General features: G+C 38.5%; 1 protein-coding gene across 1 annotated transcript in view; it reads right to left on the reverse strand.

Moving 5' to 3' along the window:
• The window catches only part of NT5DC1 (5'-nucleotidase domain containing 1), a 126,050-nt gene extending 118,745 nt beyond the window's left edge, over positions 1–7,305 (reverse strand). Inside the window, exons 1-4 of the mRNA XM_085217441.1 lie at positions 7,198–7,305; positions 5,220–5,311; positions 3,528–3,599; positions 1,976–2,082 (exon numbers count right to left, since the gene is read on the reverse strand). Of these exons, the coding sequence (XP_085073567.1) occupies positions 1,976–2,082; positions 3,528–3,599; positions 5,220–5,311; positions 7,198–7,290 (364 nt within the window). The 5' untranslated portion in view covers positions 7,291–7,305. The remainder of the gene's footprint in view (positions 1–1,975; positions 2,083–3,527; positions 3,600–5,219; positions 5,312–7,197) is intronic.
• Positions 7,306–18,894: the final 11,589 nt, after the last annotated feature.

Raw genomic sequence — 18,894 nt, forward strand, 5'->3', positions numbered from 1 at the left:
GTGGAAGAGATGGCAATGAATAATGAGTCTTAAAAGTCAAGGCAGTATTGCTCAGCTATTCTAAAATACCAATTTCCCCAGTAGTAAATACTATGAGTCCGAGAAGTTGTTTCAGAAACATTTGAGGGGTCTTACATAGAATCGTAGAATAACTAAAGCTGGAAAAGACCACTAAGATCATCAAGGCCAACCATCAACTCATCAAACATGCAGGTAGAAGACAGATCAACTCTTACTGACTACAGCCCTCCTTAAATAACTTCTGAATTTAGGGTATTAATGGGAATTGAAACCATTTGGCAGTTTTTTTTTTTTTTTTAACCATTCTCCTCTGCGCTACTGAGAATTGCGCTACGTTCCCCTTGCTGATTTCACAGACTAAATATTTCCTTTAGCTAACCCTGACCTACTCTGTTATGAGACTGTTGAATTGCTTCACTTCAGTGATAACAGAGTGGTTTTATTTTGAAAAATGCCACAACAATACAATTTGTCATAAAGTGAAAGACAGTGTAAGAAATGTCAAGTGACTTCGAAAGCAACATCTTATAAAATACAAGTCAAAATTGAATGAACCAAAACAAAGTGGACAGATGCATTTTATTTACCAAATAGGATTATTCAAACATTATTGAAACAAAATGGGAAAATAAAAGCATTGTTTCAGCACTTCTCAGTGAGGTTTTTCAGCATTCCCAGATTTCAACAAAACTGCATCTCTAGCTGTAGAACTTATCTAAAATGTCCTTGCTACTCTGATGTTACAGTTGTTTATGAATGGCACACTGTACAAGTGTCTCATAACCTGTTTAACTTTAGATTTTGTCTTTCCTTCATTGTCTAAAACAAAGAATTTACAAGGAAATTCTTGAATGTCTAGCTTCTGGGCAAGAAGACAGGATCCTCTCTGGATTCATTTCACCCTCTGGTGGTGCTTGGGTATTTGGGTTGAATCATCTAATACAGAAGCTGGGATGGACTTCCTATAGTCCTGTCCTTTGAAAACACATGCTAGAGACAGAAACTTAGCCCAGTGGGAAGCATGTTCACATTATTCTATGATGCCCCAAAACAGAACAAAAATGTCAGAAGTGCACAAATATTTATCTCAGACTAAGGTCACACTCAGCAATTCTTTTCTGGGAGTAAAAATGATTTAACAGGTGATGCTTTCATTGTATTAATGATCTTGTCTGTGCCGTCTCTTACATATATTACATAAGTCAGCAAAACAAGGACTAATATTCATGAAAGAGAACTAAATAATGAATGCAAAATGTTTCTTTTGTACATATAGCTGAGGTACTTTTCTGCCCAGCTGCAACAGATTACCTGTAGTTTAGCATAAGGATGACAAAAGAATTTATGACAGCAAAATGACAAAGAATATCTCTATCACACAGGACAATGCAACTAACAGCAAGCATTTTTTGTGCATCACTCAAAATTACTAATCTTAAAGAAAATTTGAGATAAAGTACAAGGTGGCTAGTAAAAGTGAAAATCTAATCACAGTGCCTTCACAACATGACTCCGACCTTTAAAATTAAACAGCTGCCATCACAAGATGAGCAGTTGTGTTTCCATACCTGCTCTGTTAATTGCACTTCCAGCTAGGCCTCAAGTAAGAACACTGACAGCAACATGTCAACAATTAAGATAAACTTGATTTTTTTAAAAAATTTTTCTTAAATGAGATTGAGACTATGAATTTCACTGGATCAACAAGAAACAATGTGCCCATCCCTATAATCAAAACTTAGCTTGTTCATTACTTGCCTTATAATTGTTGATTTAATTTTAAATATTACAGGTTAAAAATATAAAAACAACCTTTGCCACAAACACTCACATATTTCAGTAATTCTCACCTCAAGTATTTTTTTAATATAGATTTAGGATTAACTAACACTATAATAAACACTGAAGGGGCCAAAGCAGTTTCATAGACCAGGACATTCTGAGGTGTAGCTACCTGAGCGGGAAAGCATTCCACTGACTGTACTAAAATGCTTCCATTCCCTCCTTCCATAAATCTCCAGGATCTCTTCAGATGTCATATTCCTAGTGCCATGGCTTGCCCTGTTTGATGCATTATGAAGAGAAAAACAAAAGGTTAAAAACATTCAGACTAGATCTAGTAAACAGTAATGAACTGCAATTGAATACCAAAGTGCATGCAAGTTTATCTTCACTTGAGTTCCCAGTTTGAAGTTTGCTAGGACCTAAGCTTTTGACTTATACACTACAGTCCCCAATATAAGTTCTAGTTCACAAAGGTCTGGTTGGCTGAGGGCATGGATACTGTGCCTCACCTCCTAACACAATCACTCTGTGTTGCTCGAATGTTCTCAATTGTATGAGGACATTATACTTGAACTTTCAATATACACTGAACAATAAAACACAGAGCAGAAAGCCTATACACCGTTCTGAAGCCTGGTAACATTCACAGAATGCAGGGCAGGATTGTGATAAAATTCTAGTTTGAGCCTTCAAAGCAGCTATGTAACACAGAAATAGGTACAAGCCTTTTCAGGAATTAAAAATCCCCTAACTTGACCATCAAACTGTGCCCCTAAAGAACATACATAATCCAGTTTTGAAGGAAATGCAGGAAATGCCAGGGTAACTAATACCATAACACTCTTCCCTTTACATTAATATATCCTCTTGTCTTGAATTCCAAACATAGCTCTTTGAAATTCATAGTACTAACTGAATTTCTGAACACATAACAAAGACTCACAGATATTTCATTCCATATTTGATAGAATCATAGAACAATTTGTGTTGGAAGGGACCTTTAGAGATCACTTAGTTCCTACGTGCCCTGCCATGGGCAAGGACACCTTCCAAGGCTTCAGTGAAATCTGATTTCCCCTAGCATCTTCATGGTTGTTTTTTTTCTTTTTTTTTGTTTGTTTTTTTAAGAAAAAAAAAAGAAGGAAGGAGGAAATAAAGATGTACTAAAATTATGACTCAAGGGAAAATTTAATTTTAAGAGGAAAAAAAGACTTCCCCAAGTGAGAGTGTCAGTTTCTATGCTTAATTTACCTCAGGTTACTTAAGCTAAGTGTATCTGCAAAGAATCTGCAAGAATTCTGAATATGTATGGTACAAAGACAATTGCTCTGCCATTAACGTTAGTCATTAGCACTGATTGACTCAAGTTACTCAGAATTCAAAGAAAAACCTTACCCTGGATCTTAGCAGAATGGACAGAGTACATTGGTAGCCACTGAAAAAAGTGAATTTAGTTTCAAGATCAGTATGCACTCAATCTTAGATGTTTATAAAAAATTATATATTCTTCCTAGCAGCTAATATGGAAATATTATGAAAATACTAGTTTATAACATTAAGAGATACTGAACACTAGTTTACCCAAGAGTATTTAAGTTTTTACATAAATGAATATATATTGAAACTAGTATTTTAGATGTTTAATAAAACTGAGGTGACTTTCAAAAAGAGGATAAAATGTTCATGTTTGTTTAACAATAAACACACGTAGTCAGTATTACCTCAAAACTGTTCCATCTTCCGCAAGCTTCAGGAAGTTTCCATCTTCAAAATCCAATGCCAAGCCTTTACAACTAAAAATAATTGTGTTTTTTTGTTTTTGTTTTTTTTTTTTTAAGGAAGAAACAAGAAATATGTTTTCAGAAGAATGTTTCTTTGTATCAGAATAGTGAAATGCAGTTACAGAATCTATATAACAATGCCACTTAAAAGCGACAAATCACAACCCCTCAAGCACTCCCATGTTTGAAAGTAACATATGCAAATACATATCATTACAGTGAGGGCTGGATTTCACTTACATAGCAAATTCCTACTAAATAAATCCAGTTCCATTGTTCTGTGAGTTCAGTGTGATTATTCATATAGATAGGGTTGGAGGATTAAGACCTGAACATATACAACTAAGAAATGTGATGTTCAAATCACTATTAAAGAAAATTAAATATACATTTTGACTGTACCTCCCCTACTTACTACTGCAACAGTAACACCAATATTAAGGGAGAGAGAGATAGAACATCATTCCCAGTGAAACAACAGAATATCTAAAGAGTATGTGAAGAGAGGCATTGTCAGGCTAGCCTGCACTCACAAGGTGAAGGGTACACTGAGTAGGACAGATGTGCCATAGGTTCCTAACTCACCTAGTAAATTCACAACTTTCAGAAAAATGAACTCACATTTACTTAGGTTGTTTGAAAAATGAGATCACAGTTCAATTTCTAGAATAATATTGGAAAATATAAAAGAAAATAGAAAAGTAATGCTTTCTTCATTCTGTGTTATATGGTACTCAAAGGAAAGACAATGTGCTATGAACCCAACTAGCAGACTATCCTTTCACACTTGACACGTGGGGGATTAGCATCACTATGGGCTTGCAGATCCTCATTAAGGAACCCTCAGCTTCAGGATGGAACCAAGGTAAATGAGAAATACAGAAACCCTGGTTGTCACATGAGATTTGCAATCAGACATGTTTGGAAACTCACCAGTCAAATACTGAATTGTAAAAACATCTTGAAAACAAAACACCTGTCCTTCTCCTAAGGAAAAACAAAGCCAAAACAAACAGCGATAACCTGACCTTCAAGTCCCCACACTCTTGCCACAGATAATAACCTATAAAAGTTGGAACATCAGTGATTCACATTAAAGTTCCACCTCAGATACCACTGAATTCAGACCAGAAACTTGTGTTTTAGTTTCTTACATTACAGCTTTGTGCCTAAAGCATCACTCAAGGGCTACTTCTTGGCATGTCACCTTTCCTCAGTTCCTGAGAAGATTGTTGGGATTATTCTGCCTTACACAAACAAAAACACATCTGTAAAGAGAAACATGGAGATATGACTAAATTCTAATGGTAACTGTATTTACCAGTTGAGTTAAGGGTAGAAGAAAAAGAAGGTGTATCTCAGCAAGATAAACCACAAAGTTTTTGGGGAGTTCATAGAAAGCACAAAGCAAGCTTGAATATTCATTTGTCTCTTCAAAACATCATATTAGAAGTATTTCAAGAGAAATACTTATGGCTTTAAATACTTGTTGGAAAAAATTTGAAGCTACCTACTTGGTTTGATAGTCTTAATGAATTTATAAGAAGCTATTTTCCAAGCTTCGTAAAAGTATACTACAAGTAATATAAAGGAAGTTATGAAGAAAGTTTATATTATTTTCAATATACTTACCAGAAGTCTAAGCTTTCTGGATTTAGAGTCAGCAAGTCTTTGTCGTAACCCTTCTCCGTTACCAGATACTGAGCAAAACTATCATATATTAGCTATAGATGGGAAAATAAAATAAAATAAAAAATTAAAATGGTATTAACTACATTGATTAATGTATCTAAGAATAATGCTTTCCCTGGGAAGACATGAACTTTAATACCACCTAAGAAGAAGCAAACAAGTAGCCTGGAAGCCTTGCCCCACAGCATTTTACCAGTAGTGCCTGAGTTACTTCTGGTAGGCTGGAAAACAGCTCAAGATGCTCATGCGATAGTTCTGGGGCAACTTTTGTAGCATAGCCAAGTGTATAGCGTTCTACCTTACTGCCCTAGGTCTTCAAGACTACTCGGAAACAAAGATGCTAAGCAAAGACCCAAAGCCAGCCACTACTTCCCCCTTCCAAGTCTTTTATACTAGATCAAGTTGCCCAAGGCCCCATCCAATCTGGCCTTGAACACCTCCAGGGATGGGGCATCCACAACCTCTCTGGGCAGCCTGTTCTAGCACCTCACCACTCTGTAAAGAACTTCCCCTGACATCCAAAATAAATCTTCCCTCCCTCAATTTAAAACCATTTCCCCTTGTCCTGCAATTATCTACCCTTGTAAAGAGTTGACTGCCCTCCTGTTTGTAGGCTTCTTTAGGTACTGGAAAGCTGCAATAAGGTCATCCCACAGCCTTCTTTTTTCCAGGCTGAACAAGCCCAGCCCTCTCAGCCTGTCTTCATAGGGGAGGTGCTCCAGTCCTCTGACCATCTTTGTGGCGCTCCTCTGAACCCTCTCCAACAGCTCCTTGTCTTTTTTGTACTGGGGGCACCAGACCTGGATACAGAACATTTTAAACATTCCTGATAAAACATATTCTGAAGAAAACAGCAACTACTAAGTAAAAGATTCATAAGGCCAGAAAGAATAGTGTTAAAGCCTAGTACAACATTCAGCCAGTTCTTACTGTAATGCACTAGTGAAGTTGTGCAAGTAAATCTGTGCAGATAATGCCAGGTCCCATTTTCTCATAGTTCTTTCATTAAAGCTGTTCTCCCAAAGCTGCTCTTGGAATGACTTTGAATAGTGAGAAAGACAAACAGTAACAACTCTATCTTCTGGTGCTTATGCCAGCACTTATGCTTTATTGGTCATCAGTAAGGATGTGCGCAAAGGGCACGTGACAACCAGCCGCTGCCTTGTGAGAAGAGCGAACAAAATTTAAGAAGTGTTTTTCTGTAAGAAAAATGCCTCTCTGCAGGAAATCAAACACCACTTTAGAAAGCAACGCAATTTCACAGAGCAAGGTGCACTGCACCATTGCTACAATTGTTTCCATAAAAACAGTTATTTCCGTATCACACTGAAGAACATCCATGGGGCATGAGACAGCAGTGCAGCATTCTGATCTCAACAGAGGGGAGACTTGCAGATGGAACACCCGAGTCTGAAAGGGGCCAAGCAGAAAAGAAGCGCTGAGGCAGAAGGTGCAGCGCATGCCATCAGGCTCTGACGGATAGCAACGCTGAGGCAGAGATGCTGAATGCCCTTATGCTCACCGTTCTAAGCACGACAAAGTTTGCCACGATCCCCTACAGAAAGCGCTACGCACTTCGAACCGCCTGCACCACCTCACGATCCGGCGGGGGGGGGGACGACTCTGCCTTTCCCAGCACCACTCCAGGCAGGAGAACACTTCGGAGGCGCCGTTTCCAAGGCAAAGACACGGCAGTGCTCCCCGGTCGGGCTGAGGCCTGCCGAGGGGGCGGGCAAAGAGAGGGGCTCCCGCTTCTCCCCTCCGCTCACGTTTCCCGTTGGCTCTCCGTCCCCCTGCGGGGCTCCACCCGCACCCGGGACCCCCGCCGGCCCCGCACGCCCCCATTCGCCCTTCCGCTGGGGCGGCCGGAGCGAAGCGGGCAACCCTGGCTCTGCGGCCGCGCCGTGCCCGCACTCACCGTCGCGCTCTGAGGGAGGTGGTAACGGCACAGCGTGTGATCCAGATCGAAACCCATCACCTCGCAGTCGGCCAGAGAAAAGTACTGCTGCATGGCCGTGCCGCACCGCGGGAGGGGGGGGGGGGCGGAGGAGGAAGAGAAGGAGGAAGGCGCACGGGCGGCGCTTCCTGCGGCGCGGGGCGGTACAGCCGCAGCCACTCCGCTCCGCCCCGACTCCGCCTCGCCGCTCCGCGGCCGCCCTCACCTGCGCTGTGCCCGGCCCTCAGCGGCAGAGCTGAGAGGCGGAGGATGGCTGCGCGTGTCCGCGTTCGATCGCTGAGGTTAAGAAAAGCCTTTCTCGCCGAGATCTCGTGCGGCTGGGAACGGTGGGGATCCCGCTGAGTTCTGAAGGTAGCTTGCAGCTGGTGGACGCGCACAGAGTGAGCGTCCTTATGGCGCTTCGCTGGGCGTAACGAAATGCTCCATTTGGAGAAAAGCAAAACAAATGAGAGCTGCACTGAGTTAATTCTGTTCTCTGTGGTTGGACCTGAATGTACTGCCTGTTTGAGGCCAAGGCTTGGGATGCTTAGATAGTCTTGAACACTTGTGTGCAGATCTTTTCTCTCTAGAATTCCTTTTGCTGCTTAGATACAGTGATGCCATCAAAACACAAGAATGCTATTAGTTTGCTAAAGCTAATAGTATGGTGTCAGCGAGAAAGACATGGATTGTGTGATGTTACCTCAGGCCATGCTATTGCAGCTTCTTTCAAAGGAATTCCGAATATCCCACAGATATTGATATCCATTCTAATGCTGTTGTATGTATGTATGTGCACTATATATTACAAATACAGAATCACAGAATCACAGAATTGTAGGGGTTGGAAGGGACCTCTAGAGATCGTCGAGACCAACCCCCCTGCCAAAGCAGGTTCCCTACACCAGGTCGCACAGGTAGGCGTAATACATATATTATAAATATATTACAAATATATTGTGTACATACAGTTCAGTATATACATGTAAGTTGCTCTGAAATAATGCCTCCTATTTATTTCCATGGAAACTACAACACAAAGAACACAATAACACTATTTGATAGAACAAATTCTCAACTACAAAATGCTGTTTTTAAACAGAGCCAAACACCATTAGCTATGGATTTTCGTCAGCGTTGAACAAAAGCCTGCATAGCACACTCGTGAAAATCTGTACCAGAAGAGGTGACCTGCTGTCACCGCTACTGAATTGCATCACCCAGTGCACTGCTGTGCTCACATACACTGCTTGGTCTCCATACACAGTCAGCAAGCTTCAGTGAATGTTGCCATTCTGTCAGACTGCCCCTCTACTGCCATCTGTCACAGAAAACAAAATATAACAGAATGCTGGTGGGAATGCTCGACCTCTACTGCAATACCACCAACATCCATCTAGGACATTGTGGGCCAACATCATAAAGTAGGAGGCATTACTTTTGGAGCAGCCCTTTTACATAATGACACATGAATATATTTCAGATATATATGCTCAAGTACATATATGTATATATATACATATGCATATATGTGTGCATGTTTTCCAAATTAAATGGTGTGAAATATGAGCATGCAGAAGGAGAGATTCATCCAGGATCTTGCATGCAACAGTGGTCTCAGCTGTCAAGATGAGGGAACTCTGAGCAAGAGGTCATTTTTCTTCCCCAAACCGCTCACTTTAGGAAACATGGAGCAAATTCCTGCCCCGCTGGAGTCAATGGTGACAAATCTATTGACTTCAGTAGATTCAAGTATTTATACTGCCCTCATATTAACTCAGTTTATCTGACTTGAAAATTGTAGCAACAGATCATAGAATCATAGAATCACAAGATCCTACTTTGGGAATTCTCCTGTTCCAGAAGCTGGTTTGTTTTTGTTTTTATTTTCCCAAAAGGCCTCATACAGCTTACCAAATTTTGTGTAGATCATAGCATTTTAAATTTATAGTGTTGTTTTCCATGCATGTTAAACATTTTATGTTTATGTAAGCTCACTACAAAATCAATTTAATATGCTATAGTATTGGAACAGCTGGAGTGATCACTGTACTTGCCATCAAAAGCAATCATGAACATCCAGATTTTGTGAGTACCGCACAATAATAGTAGCAGTAATGAGAAGCTATCTCACAATTTACAGCACAAAAGCACTTTAATTTTAAGTGACTTCCAGTCATTTAAGCAATGGAGCAACTCATCAAGTTAAATTTCAGGTATATGAGGCTGAAGGTTAAATTAAAACTGTGACAACAGAAAATACAGAAAATGTTGATTAAGAGGATAGGTTTTCATTTCTGGGAAAGAATACAAATCAAAGAATATAATCTTCATCTTCAGTATCTCAGCACCAACCTGATGACAGGAAGCTCCTAACAGTTTACTTTCACCAACAACCCAAGGTTTGTTTCTTTCTCTTTTGTCTGAAAAGCTTTTCACTGTCTCATAATTTCTTGCTTTCAGATGAGTCCTTCAAATGTCCTGACAGCCCACAGTAGCACCTTTTTTAGAACGATGTTGTGTTTAATTGAAATCCCCCATAATATTTGAGCCATCTTAATCTGTTAAAAGCATCCTTTCAAGTTATTTTTTCAGTTCAGTGCTTAAAGTCTGATGGCACCATGGCCAGATCAGGGGTGCCCACATAACTCTTCCAGTGCCTCATCACCCACACTGTAAAAGATTTTTTCCTTATATCCAACCTAAGTCTACCCTCTTTACACTTGAAGCCATTTCGCCTTGTTCTATCACCACAGACATTGATAAAGAATCCGTCCCCTTCTTTCTTGTCACTCTCCTATAGAGATTCAAAGGCCACTATCAGGTTACCTCAGAACCTTCTGTTCTCCAAGCTAAACAGCCCCTCTCTTTCAGCCTGTTCTTGAAGGAGAGATGTTCCATCCCTTGGATCAGTGGTTGTTGTGGAGCCTCCCTCCATAGAGATATTCAGGACTCATCTGGACACCTACCTGTACAACTCATTTAAGGGGACCTGCTTTAGCAGGATATTTGAACTCAATGATCTTTTGAGGTCCCTTCCAAATCCTGAGATTCTGCGATTCTGTGATTTTGCCTTTCTTTGTGCCTCCCCCTACTTTCAGCACATGACAGACTCCTACCACTTTGTATGTTCAGAGGGTGGGGATAATAACATGTTTCCAAACAAGGGGATTGAGTGCACCCTCAATAAGGTTGCAGGCAACACTAAGCTGGGAGGAAATACTGATCTTCCTGAGGGTAGGAATGCCCTACAGAGGGATCTAGACAGGCTGGATGGCTGGTCTGAGGCCATCGGGGTGAGGCTCAACAAGACCAGGTGCTGGCTCCTACACTTGGACTAAAAGAACCCCAGGAAATACTACAGGCTTGGGGTAGAGTGGCTGGAAAGCTGCATGAAAGAAAGGATCTTGGTGTATTAGTACAACAGCCAGCTGACCATGAGCCTGCAGTGTGCCTAAATGGCCAAGATGGCCAATGGCATCCTGGCTTGTATCAGAAATGGTACAGCCAGCAGGAGGAGGGAGGTGATCATCTCTGTACTCAGCTCTTTGAGTATAGTGTTCAGTTTTAGGCCCCTCACTACAAGAAAGACATTGAAGCCCTAGAGTGTGTCCAGAGAAGAGCAACAAAGCTGGTGAGTGGTCTGGAGCACAGATCTTATGAGGAGCGGCTGAGGGAACTGGGATTGTTTAGCTCAGAGAAGAAGATGTTCTGGGGAGACCTTATTGCTATCTACAGCTACCTGAAAGGAAGTTGTAGTAAGGTGAGGGTCAGCCTCTTCTCCCATGTAACAGCAATAGGACAGTGGGGAATGGCCTTAAGTTCAGGCTGGATATTATGAAAAAATTTTTCTCAGAAAGAGTGGTGAGGCAGTGGTGCAGATTGCCCAGGGAGGAGATGTTCAAGAACTGTGTAGATGTACTGAGGACATGGTTTTGGGGCATGGTAGGGATGGTTTGAGGTTGGACTAGATGATCTTAAGTGATCTTTTCCAACCTTAATGATTCTGTGATTCTATGCTTCATAGTTCAAAAGCAACCAGGCCGAGTCCATTGACATACATAAAGGCAAAAAAAACTCTGCCAAAACTCCTACAGTTAAACCTCAGTTGTCACCTAGAGTTTTTGGGCTTCTCAGCCTCCTGATGGTCTTCGTGTCCTTTGTCCGTAAGGGGGCAGCAGTACAATGCAGTGAGGCCCTCCTTGCCGTCATTTGCCAATGATCTTCACTCACGCTACTCTGCTTTACTTTCCTCAAACTTCGGCTTTACTTTCCCGAAGCTGTGTAAGTTGATTTTGTGAGTTGTTTGATTTTATTTTTTTTTTCTTCCCTAAGCATGCATTTTCATCCATTTATATACTTAGGTTATAAGATTTTAATTTTAGAGAAAGGAAAAGATCCCTTGTACTATGCAAGGTTATACAACAGTGATATGCAAATATGAAACAATAATTTGAAGAAATAATACATTTTCATGTTAGACAAGTTGCACCTGCTTACACAAAAGTAAAATCAAAACATTCATAATAATGGCTATTTGTTTTTTAAAAAACAAATGAAATTACTTTTATAATAGAATAAGTCAATCCAAAGAGAAGTTTTGTTGTTGTTGTTGTTTAAAAAAGAAACAAGACTAAATAGCACACTGCTAAGAGCTAGAGCTTGAGTTTAGCACTTGGTTTAGCTTTTAACTCATTCAGTAATTCTGTGCACAGGTAGAAGTCTGCTTCACAGTCCTGAACTTGACTATGTTTCAGCCCTTCAGCATGTCCATCACTGTGGAGACGTAATGCCTGGACTCTTCACAGCACAAATTCTCACAGTCCTGGGATGACATAATGTCATGGTTTTATGATTTTTTGTTATTGGTATTCTACATCACAGCATCATGTAGTGCACTGGGATGCTCCAGGTCTGGGTACCTGTCCTGGAAGAGAACTACTACATTCCCCTGAAGACTATTTGCTGTTCTGTTATCATTTCTGCTCAGAGGGAACAGATATAAGGCCTTGTAGGTCACCTGACTTTCTCTATTCCCTTTTTCCATCTCTCTCTTTCCTCCCTGCTGCTTGACCTGACTGCGCATCTCACCTCAGCATTATGGTGAGGTCTTTCCACCTTTTAGATACTCTCTCTTATTATATTTGATTTATTAGCCCCAGTTCTAATTATATTGTATTATATTGTCTTATAGTGTGTTATCTTGAATTCTGGTATCTTATTTAGTAAATTAGTTTGTTTCTCCTCAGATTGTTGCCTCTGTTTTGTTTTGGGGCCCACCCATCTCTCTACCCTTTTTCCCTTATCCCCTTTTCTGGAGGTGCAGATCTGCAGATCCCTCCGCCCCACAAGTCACGGAACTGGTTTGAACCAGCCCACTGACACACAAGGACTGAGCTGAAGTCTTAGGCTCATCTGAGAGGCTACTGAGAGCTCCCATTTTCCTCCCTGCAACCTGTGGTAGCCCCCAGACAAATGCTGTTATTGTTCTAACTTCATTCCCATGTACTCATGTAGACCCACGCATCGTTTTCTTCTTATATGTAAATCGATACTCAGATTCAAATAGGATGAGTTGTTTTGCCATGAGGATGGTATACCTGTTTAAACTCTAAGTGCCCAGGGAATTTTAAGCTGGCCTTCAGTCCTGACTCTGCAATCACATCCTCAAAATAAAACTCAAGAATTATCAGTGATAGTCACACATTTGCCATGTTTTTTTGGGATTGTCAATGAAATGATACTTCCAGTGGAATTCTTCAGGATTGAAGTTAAACAGGGTTATAGGATTTGTTGCTATGTTTTCAAGATTTGCACGCTTAGAAGGAAACAGGTTTTTTGTAGAAAACTATGGAGACGTAGTCTAAGAATATACAGAAGCAGGCCTCTGACTTTCATTACAGAGTGGTGCTTCAGTAGGCATAGATCTGACAACACTAGCTCTTTTCAAGGATGTCCTAGTTTAAAAGAAAGAATGCTATCAAGAATAGATTTGTTTTGAAAAGCAGCCATTAGTTTTTACTACTACTTCAGCAATCTTTAATGTCTAGCAAAATGTCACCTAATCTACAAGGCACCCCTTTGTGATGCATGTGCTGCCTTGTTACCAGGTAGAGAAGACTATGGAACATATTTGTCTGTTGATCATAATCTAAGATTTGACTGAATTGCAGTGGTTTCAGAAACTTTACTGTATTTTGGATTATTTAGTAGCCTTTTAAAAATAAAGATACTTAAGCTTTTTTTTTTTTTTTGCTGAATCAAGTACATAAAATATCTAACACCTTGCTGGGAATAGGACATCTAATTACATCTAGCACCTCAGTACAACACTGGTTACATTCTCTGCTTCACTACATGAAGTAAGATTCACACTGCTAAAGAAACAAGATTCTCAAAAGCTAAAACAACAAGTTCATTAAAAATTTATTATGGCTATAATCCTCTAGGCACTCAGAATCTTTTTGCATACCTTGAGGACCTTCAGAAGCTTGCTTATGGTCCTTACTGGCCCTCTCAGATCTTGTAATCTAACTCAGACTGTTCCCAAGCAACATTAAAGAAAGAAACTAAAATCAATTATTTTCTCAGGGTGATTAATAGCCACAGCTGATAGCTAAACTCTTTGTAATTGTATATTAAAAACTCTGAATTGTTGTCTAGCAGTACTTAGAGAGTTTGTTCTTTTTGAGCTGGATGGATGCTACATTTAGTCAAAAGAAATCGTAATGAAAATAAACACTTTTTAGGAACTATACCAAACTATACTTCCAAACTATGTATTTTATGGCAAGAGAAATGTGCAGCTCCTATGATCTATGGAACTTCATATTGCTTCCTCTATATTTTCATTTTCAGCATGTCATTATTTTAGTTTTACAATTTTAAGCAGAAAATTCAGAGTGGAATTTTTAAATTCTCAATGGCAAAGAGCCATTGAGACAATTTCTTCTAGTGTTTAGCAATTCTTACATGCAAAACATTATGAGTTTTCTTCCTGTTTAGCTTCCATGTCAAAACTAAGTCCTTGTTACTGTAATGCACCTTTTTTATTATATTTGGTTGTACTCCTAGCAGAAGTAGGAACCATATCAGCATGCATCAGTTTTCTCTCTGTCTGAAGGCTGTCATTCTTTGCTTTCCCACAGTCTTTTTGTTTTTGTCTTGTCCTTCCTTAAAAGTTGAGTTGTTTTGAACCCTGTATCTTTCATTCTCAAAGTGGATGAAATTCATTCATTATCAAATTGCTCCTTATCCCTTTTTTTCCGAAACACAAGATCAAAAACTGAACATATTTCTCTAGGTTATCCCTTACCAAAGCTGAGTACAGCAACAACAAACACAAAGTAATTTTACACAGCTATTTGTGTAAGGTAATACATGAGCTACTTATTCATTACAATCATCACCACATTAAGCTTTTCAAGATTGAATTCCAAACTATTACTGTGATGAGTAGGGATATATTTTTTTTATTCATCTTTTAAAAACATCATCTTTTCTTAATGAGTGATTGATGTTCTATTTAGGAAAGATTTTCTTCTGTATGTGTTCATTACTGAGTGTACTGGACACAGAGAGTAATGTTCTTCAGAGCTACAATAATAAAATGCTGATAGCAATCCTTATAAATCTCAAATGTAAGAGTGTATTTTGAATATAAATTGCATTTGATATTTACTGTTCTACTTCTGCCTCTAGAGGGTGTCTAGTAATTATCTGATAAAAGGATAAAAAAGGCATGTTGAATTTTGATAGCAAGGAGAAGAAAAGGATCTAGAAGAGTATTTTCTAAAACCCTAAGTATACACTAAGCCTCAAAAGATTCTATCATATTTATATAACTTTTAAAGGGTTTTTAGTCTGCTTTTTTTGTCAAGTCTGTGAAGAAGGTCAGTCATCTCTTCTATTTATTTATTTTTTAAATGATGTGCACATTTATCTATGTTGTTGAGCTTACTGCAATTCTCAGAGAAAGGAGAATTTTTGATAGTGTTTAAAGCTGTGCAAACAGAGAAAGAAGAATATTATTTATAAAAATTTTGTCAAATAAAGAGGTTATATTGTTTTGTCTACAGCAACAGAAATGTCTGTCACAAGTGCTCACTATATGTGAGTATCACTAAAGGTGCTTACTTTCTAGCCCTTTTCCTTAGTCTTATAAAGACCATGTCTTCCATGTTGGATGTTTTTTGTATAGCATCTTAATGCATATCTGAGAAAGAAAGAATACAGCAGAGAGAAAAGGAGGAAAATACATAGAGACGATACAATAGGTAGAGAAGAGTATGGAAACAAAAGGAAAGGAGTGAGATTTTTTTTTTTTTCCACTTTGCTTCAGTTTCATTTGTAAAACTTTTTATTTTGAGTGAACTGAGCCTATATTAATGTAAACATAGTAAATCCAGAATGCTCACATCTTTCCTATCCTAAAAGACATTGCACATCACTTTACTGGCTGAGGGCTGTATCTTGAACTTTTTCTTTGATGTGGAATCCACCTATCACCACTCCATGGACTGCTGTTTTGACTCTGGTTTGTACTGATGATACCATATCTCATCACTGTCAATGATGCAATCCAGGAAACTGTCACCTTCAGTTTCATATTGGTGTTCTTTCTGTTCCTGTGTGAGCATTCATAAAACCCACCTGGCACAAACTTTCTGATATTCCAATTTTCCACCATCATTTCCAATGCATTGAAGCAGATATTCAGCTCCATACACAGTTCCTTGGTCACAATCCATTGATTCACATGGATGAGCAGATTGAGATGCACTTCATTTCATGGTATGACAGTTGTGCATGGCCATCGCACAAGATTGTGCAAGATTGCTTGTCTTTCGTGTCACTGCTGTCACTGCTAAAACACACCACCCACTGCTTCATTGTGCTCACATCCACTCTTTGTTGTCCATGAACAGCCAGCAAGTGTTGATGAACATCAATGAGTGCATTTTTTCTGCATGGAGGAATTCAATAGCACATCATTGCTTCATACACACTTTCATGTCAGACACCAATTTGACAGAATTGGTGCCATCTGCCAAAAGGCAAAATGTAATGGAATACTGACGGGAAGTTTCAACCTCTACTGCCATACTACCAACATCCACCTCTACATCGTGGGCCAACATAATGAGAAAGGAGGCATTACTTTTGGAGCAGCCCCCTTATATGTCAAAACTACATACAAAAATAGTGGTGATACGTGAACTAAGGTAAAAGAACCAATGAGAATATTGCCACCGACTTCAGAGTAAGAAAGAAGAAAGGACGTGAAATCAAATATGGAAATTAATCAGCTAAATAATGGTATTTATACACCCTCAGATTGTACATATGCTTCTGAAGATAGGTATTTAAGATAATTGTTTCTAAATAAATTGTACCTTTGGCCATGACTAGATTATGATGTCTAAGATTGTTTCCTAAATGTAACAATTGCCTTGTCTTCTGCTTTGCACTATCGATTTGAAGTAAACACCAGGATTATAGATTCCTTTTCTGCTTGCCCTTCCTTTTTCATATGAAAAACATGTAACTGCACATCCTGAGGTTGCTATAAGGAACTTTGATCTAATGTGGATGGTGAATAAGCAGTGTACAGGGTTCGTTCTGTTCATTCATATATGTTTATATTTAATATTTCAGTAACTTAAAGTAATTTACAAGTTCTGCTTCTTTATGTCGTACATTGATATATTCTAGTTGTACTTTTTTAGCTCTTCATAAGGTGCTGTCTTTCCCGCTTGCAATGGTCAGGAGAAGCTGCTGGTTTTCTTTTCAAAGTTCACAAGTGAAATAATGTGTGTAATCCTTTGATACACTATCCCTTTCTATCTCTTCAGACTTCTCTGCTTCTCTTGATGTAATTCTAGTTTCTGAAGATGAAGATGGTAAGTCATGCTCAGAAGTCACCCATGGCATAGAATATAGAGTCATGCGAGAGATGAGCGAGACCTATGATAACAACTCTATAAATTTTTCCCACCCAGAGATAGATTTGATAAGTATTATTTTCCATGCCTTAGAAAGCTGCAGAATGGTTTTACCCAGAAAGACTTTCCTTTCTAGAAAGCAAATTAACTTAAATTTTTAACATGATATGCTGTACATCATTTAGAATACAGAATAAAGTGAAAAATAATGGCTCAGATCTAGTCCCATTTTGGGTAATGGCACAACTTGTATTACATTTAAGCAGAGTGAGATCTGATTGAATAAATAGAGAAAGTCTCTATTCTGTCACTCTTTGACAGAGTCTTATTCCTCTGTGTTAATTTGTTGTCAGACATAGCCTGTTTTAGGCCCCAGTTCAGCTAACAAATAAGCAACTCACATCAACAAAGCACTTGAAAATGTACTTTTAATGGTTTCTAAAGTAGAGATGGATTACTGGATCAGCCCCATGAATATAAATAGCCAGAGTTTTCCCATTGTAGATGCAAAAGATTTAAGGTTGGAAAATACAGAATCTAATATAACTCTTTGCAGATCTATGGTTTGAGATAATACACAAATCAGGAACTTGATTAATCATCAAGAGTAAACAGTTTTGTCACGAGTAAGATTACACATATAATTTATTTTCATTAAAAAGAATGGCAATTTGCAAATTACTGAAGCAAAATGGAAATGCCGATTAAAAGGATTATAAAAAAACTATGAAGTGATGGTAATGTGTTCCATCCTAATGTGAAAATGGAAAGAAATGCTGCTGAAAAGGCAGCTGTAATTAAAAAAAAAAATAAATAAATAATAAAAAAAAATCACTCTTATTCATTCCTATCAGTGTCTTTAAAAAAAAACAACAACAAAACAACACCATCACAATGTTTAATCACTTGAATTATTCTCGAAGTACAGTTTCAGAGCAGTATGTATTAGCTTTTCTTCTGATTTCTTTAAAGATCACATTGTTTGAATATTTCACTTTGCTGGAACATTCAATTTGCTTTATCATCGTGCATTAGATGATTTATTTTTTTCTACAACAGTTATATTGTGGTAAATATTTAGATTAAAATATATTAATGCGACAGCGTAAATACTGACTACAAAAACGTTATGTAATATAAAAAGTAATGCTATGAGCAATAGTTCCATAAACTGTTTAATTACAAATACTGTATTTTATATCTTTATTCTTCAGTTTTCAAAGTGGAGGTTTGTTTGTTTTTTTGTTTGCGTATATAAAATTTGAAACAATTTAAGGTGAAAATATTTGCTTCTGTTGTGACCTCATAATATTAACAGGACAAAAAGCTCTCTTTTTCAGTTTCCTGTTTAAACTGACTCATATTTCTTAACAAAATTGTCTGTTGACACAACCTTTGAATATTCATTTTCCCCAGCAGAGAGTACAGATCTGACTGTAATTCTTCTCTGCATGGCATAGGAAAATTGTTTGAAACAGCATGTGTCGTCAGTACCAGAGCCTAGTATTCAATGATGTTCAATTCTTGTCTCTGAAGCATAGAGCTGCATGTTTATGAGATGCAAAAAGGTTCCTCTTTTCCTAAATCTTCAAAGTATTATGTAATTATACCAATAGTTCTGTGCAGAGAACATACAATTCTATGGTTCTATGATTCTATGAGTTCAGTAAGTGTAGGAAATATCTGTAATGAAGACTAATACAAAATGGTTGTACACTGTACAAATAAAAATTCT

This window comes from Meleagris gallopavo, chromosome 2 (genome assembly GCF_905368555.1).
Source record: "Meleagris gallopavo chromosome 2, MGAL_WU_HG_1.1, whole genome shotgun sequence".
Taxonomy (NCBI): domain Eukaryota; kingdom Metazoa; phylum Chordata; class Aves; order Galliformes; family Phasianidae; genus Meleagris; species Meleagris gallopavo.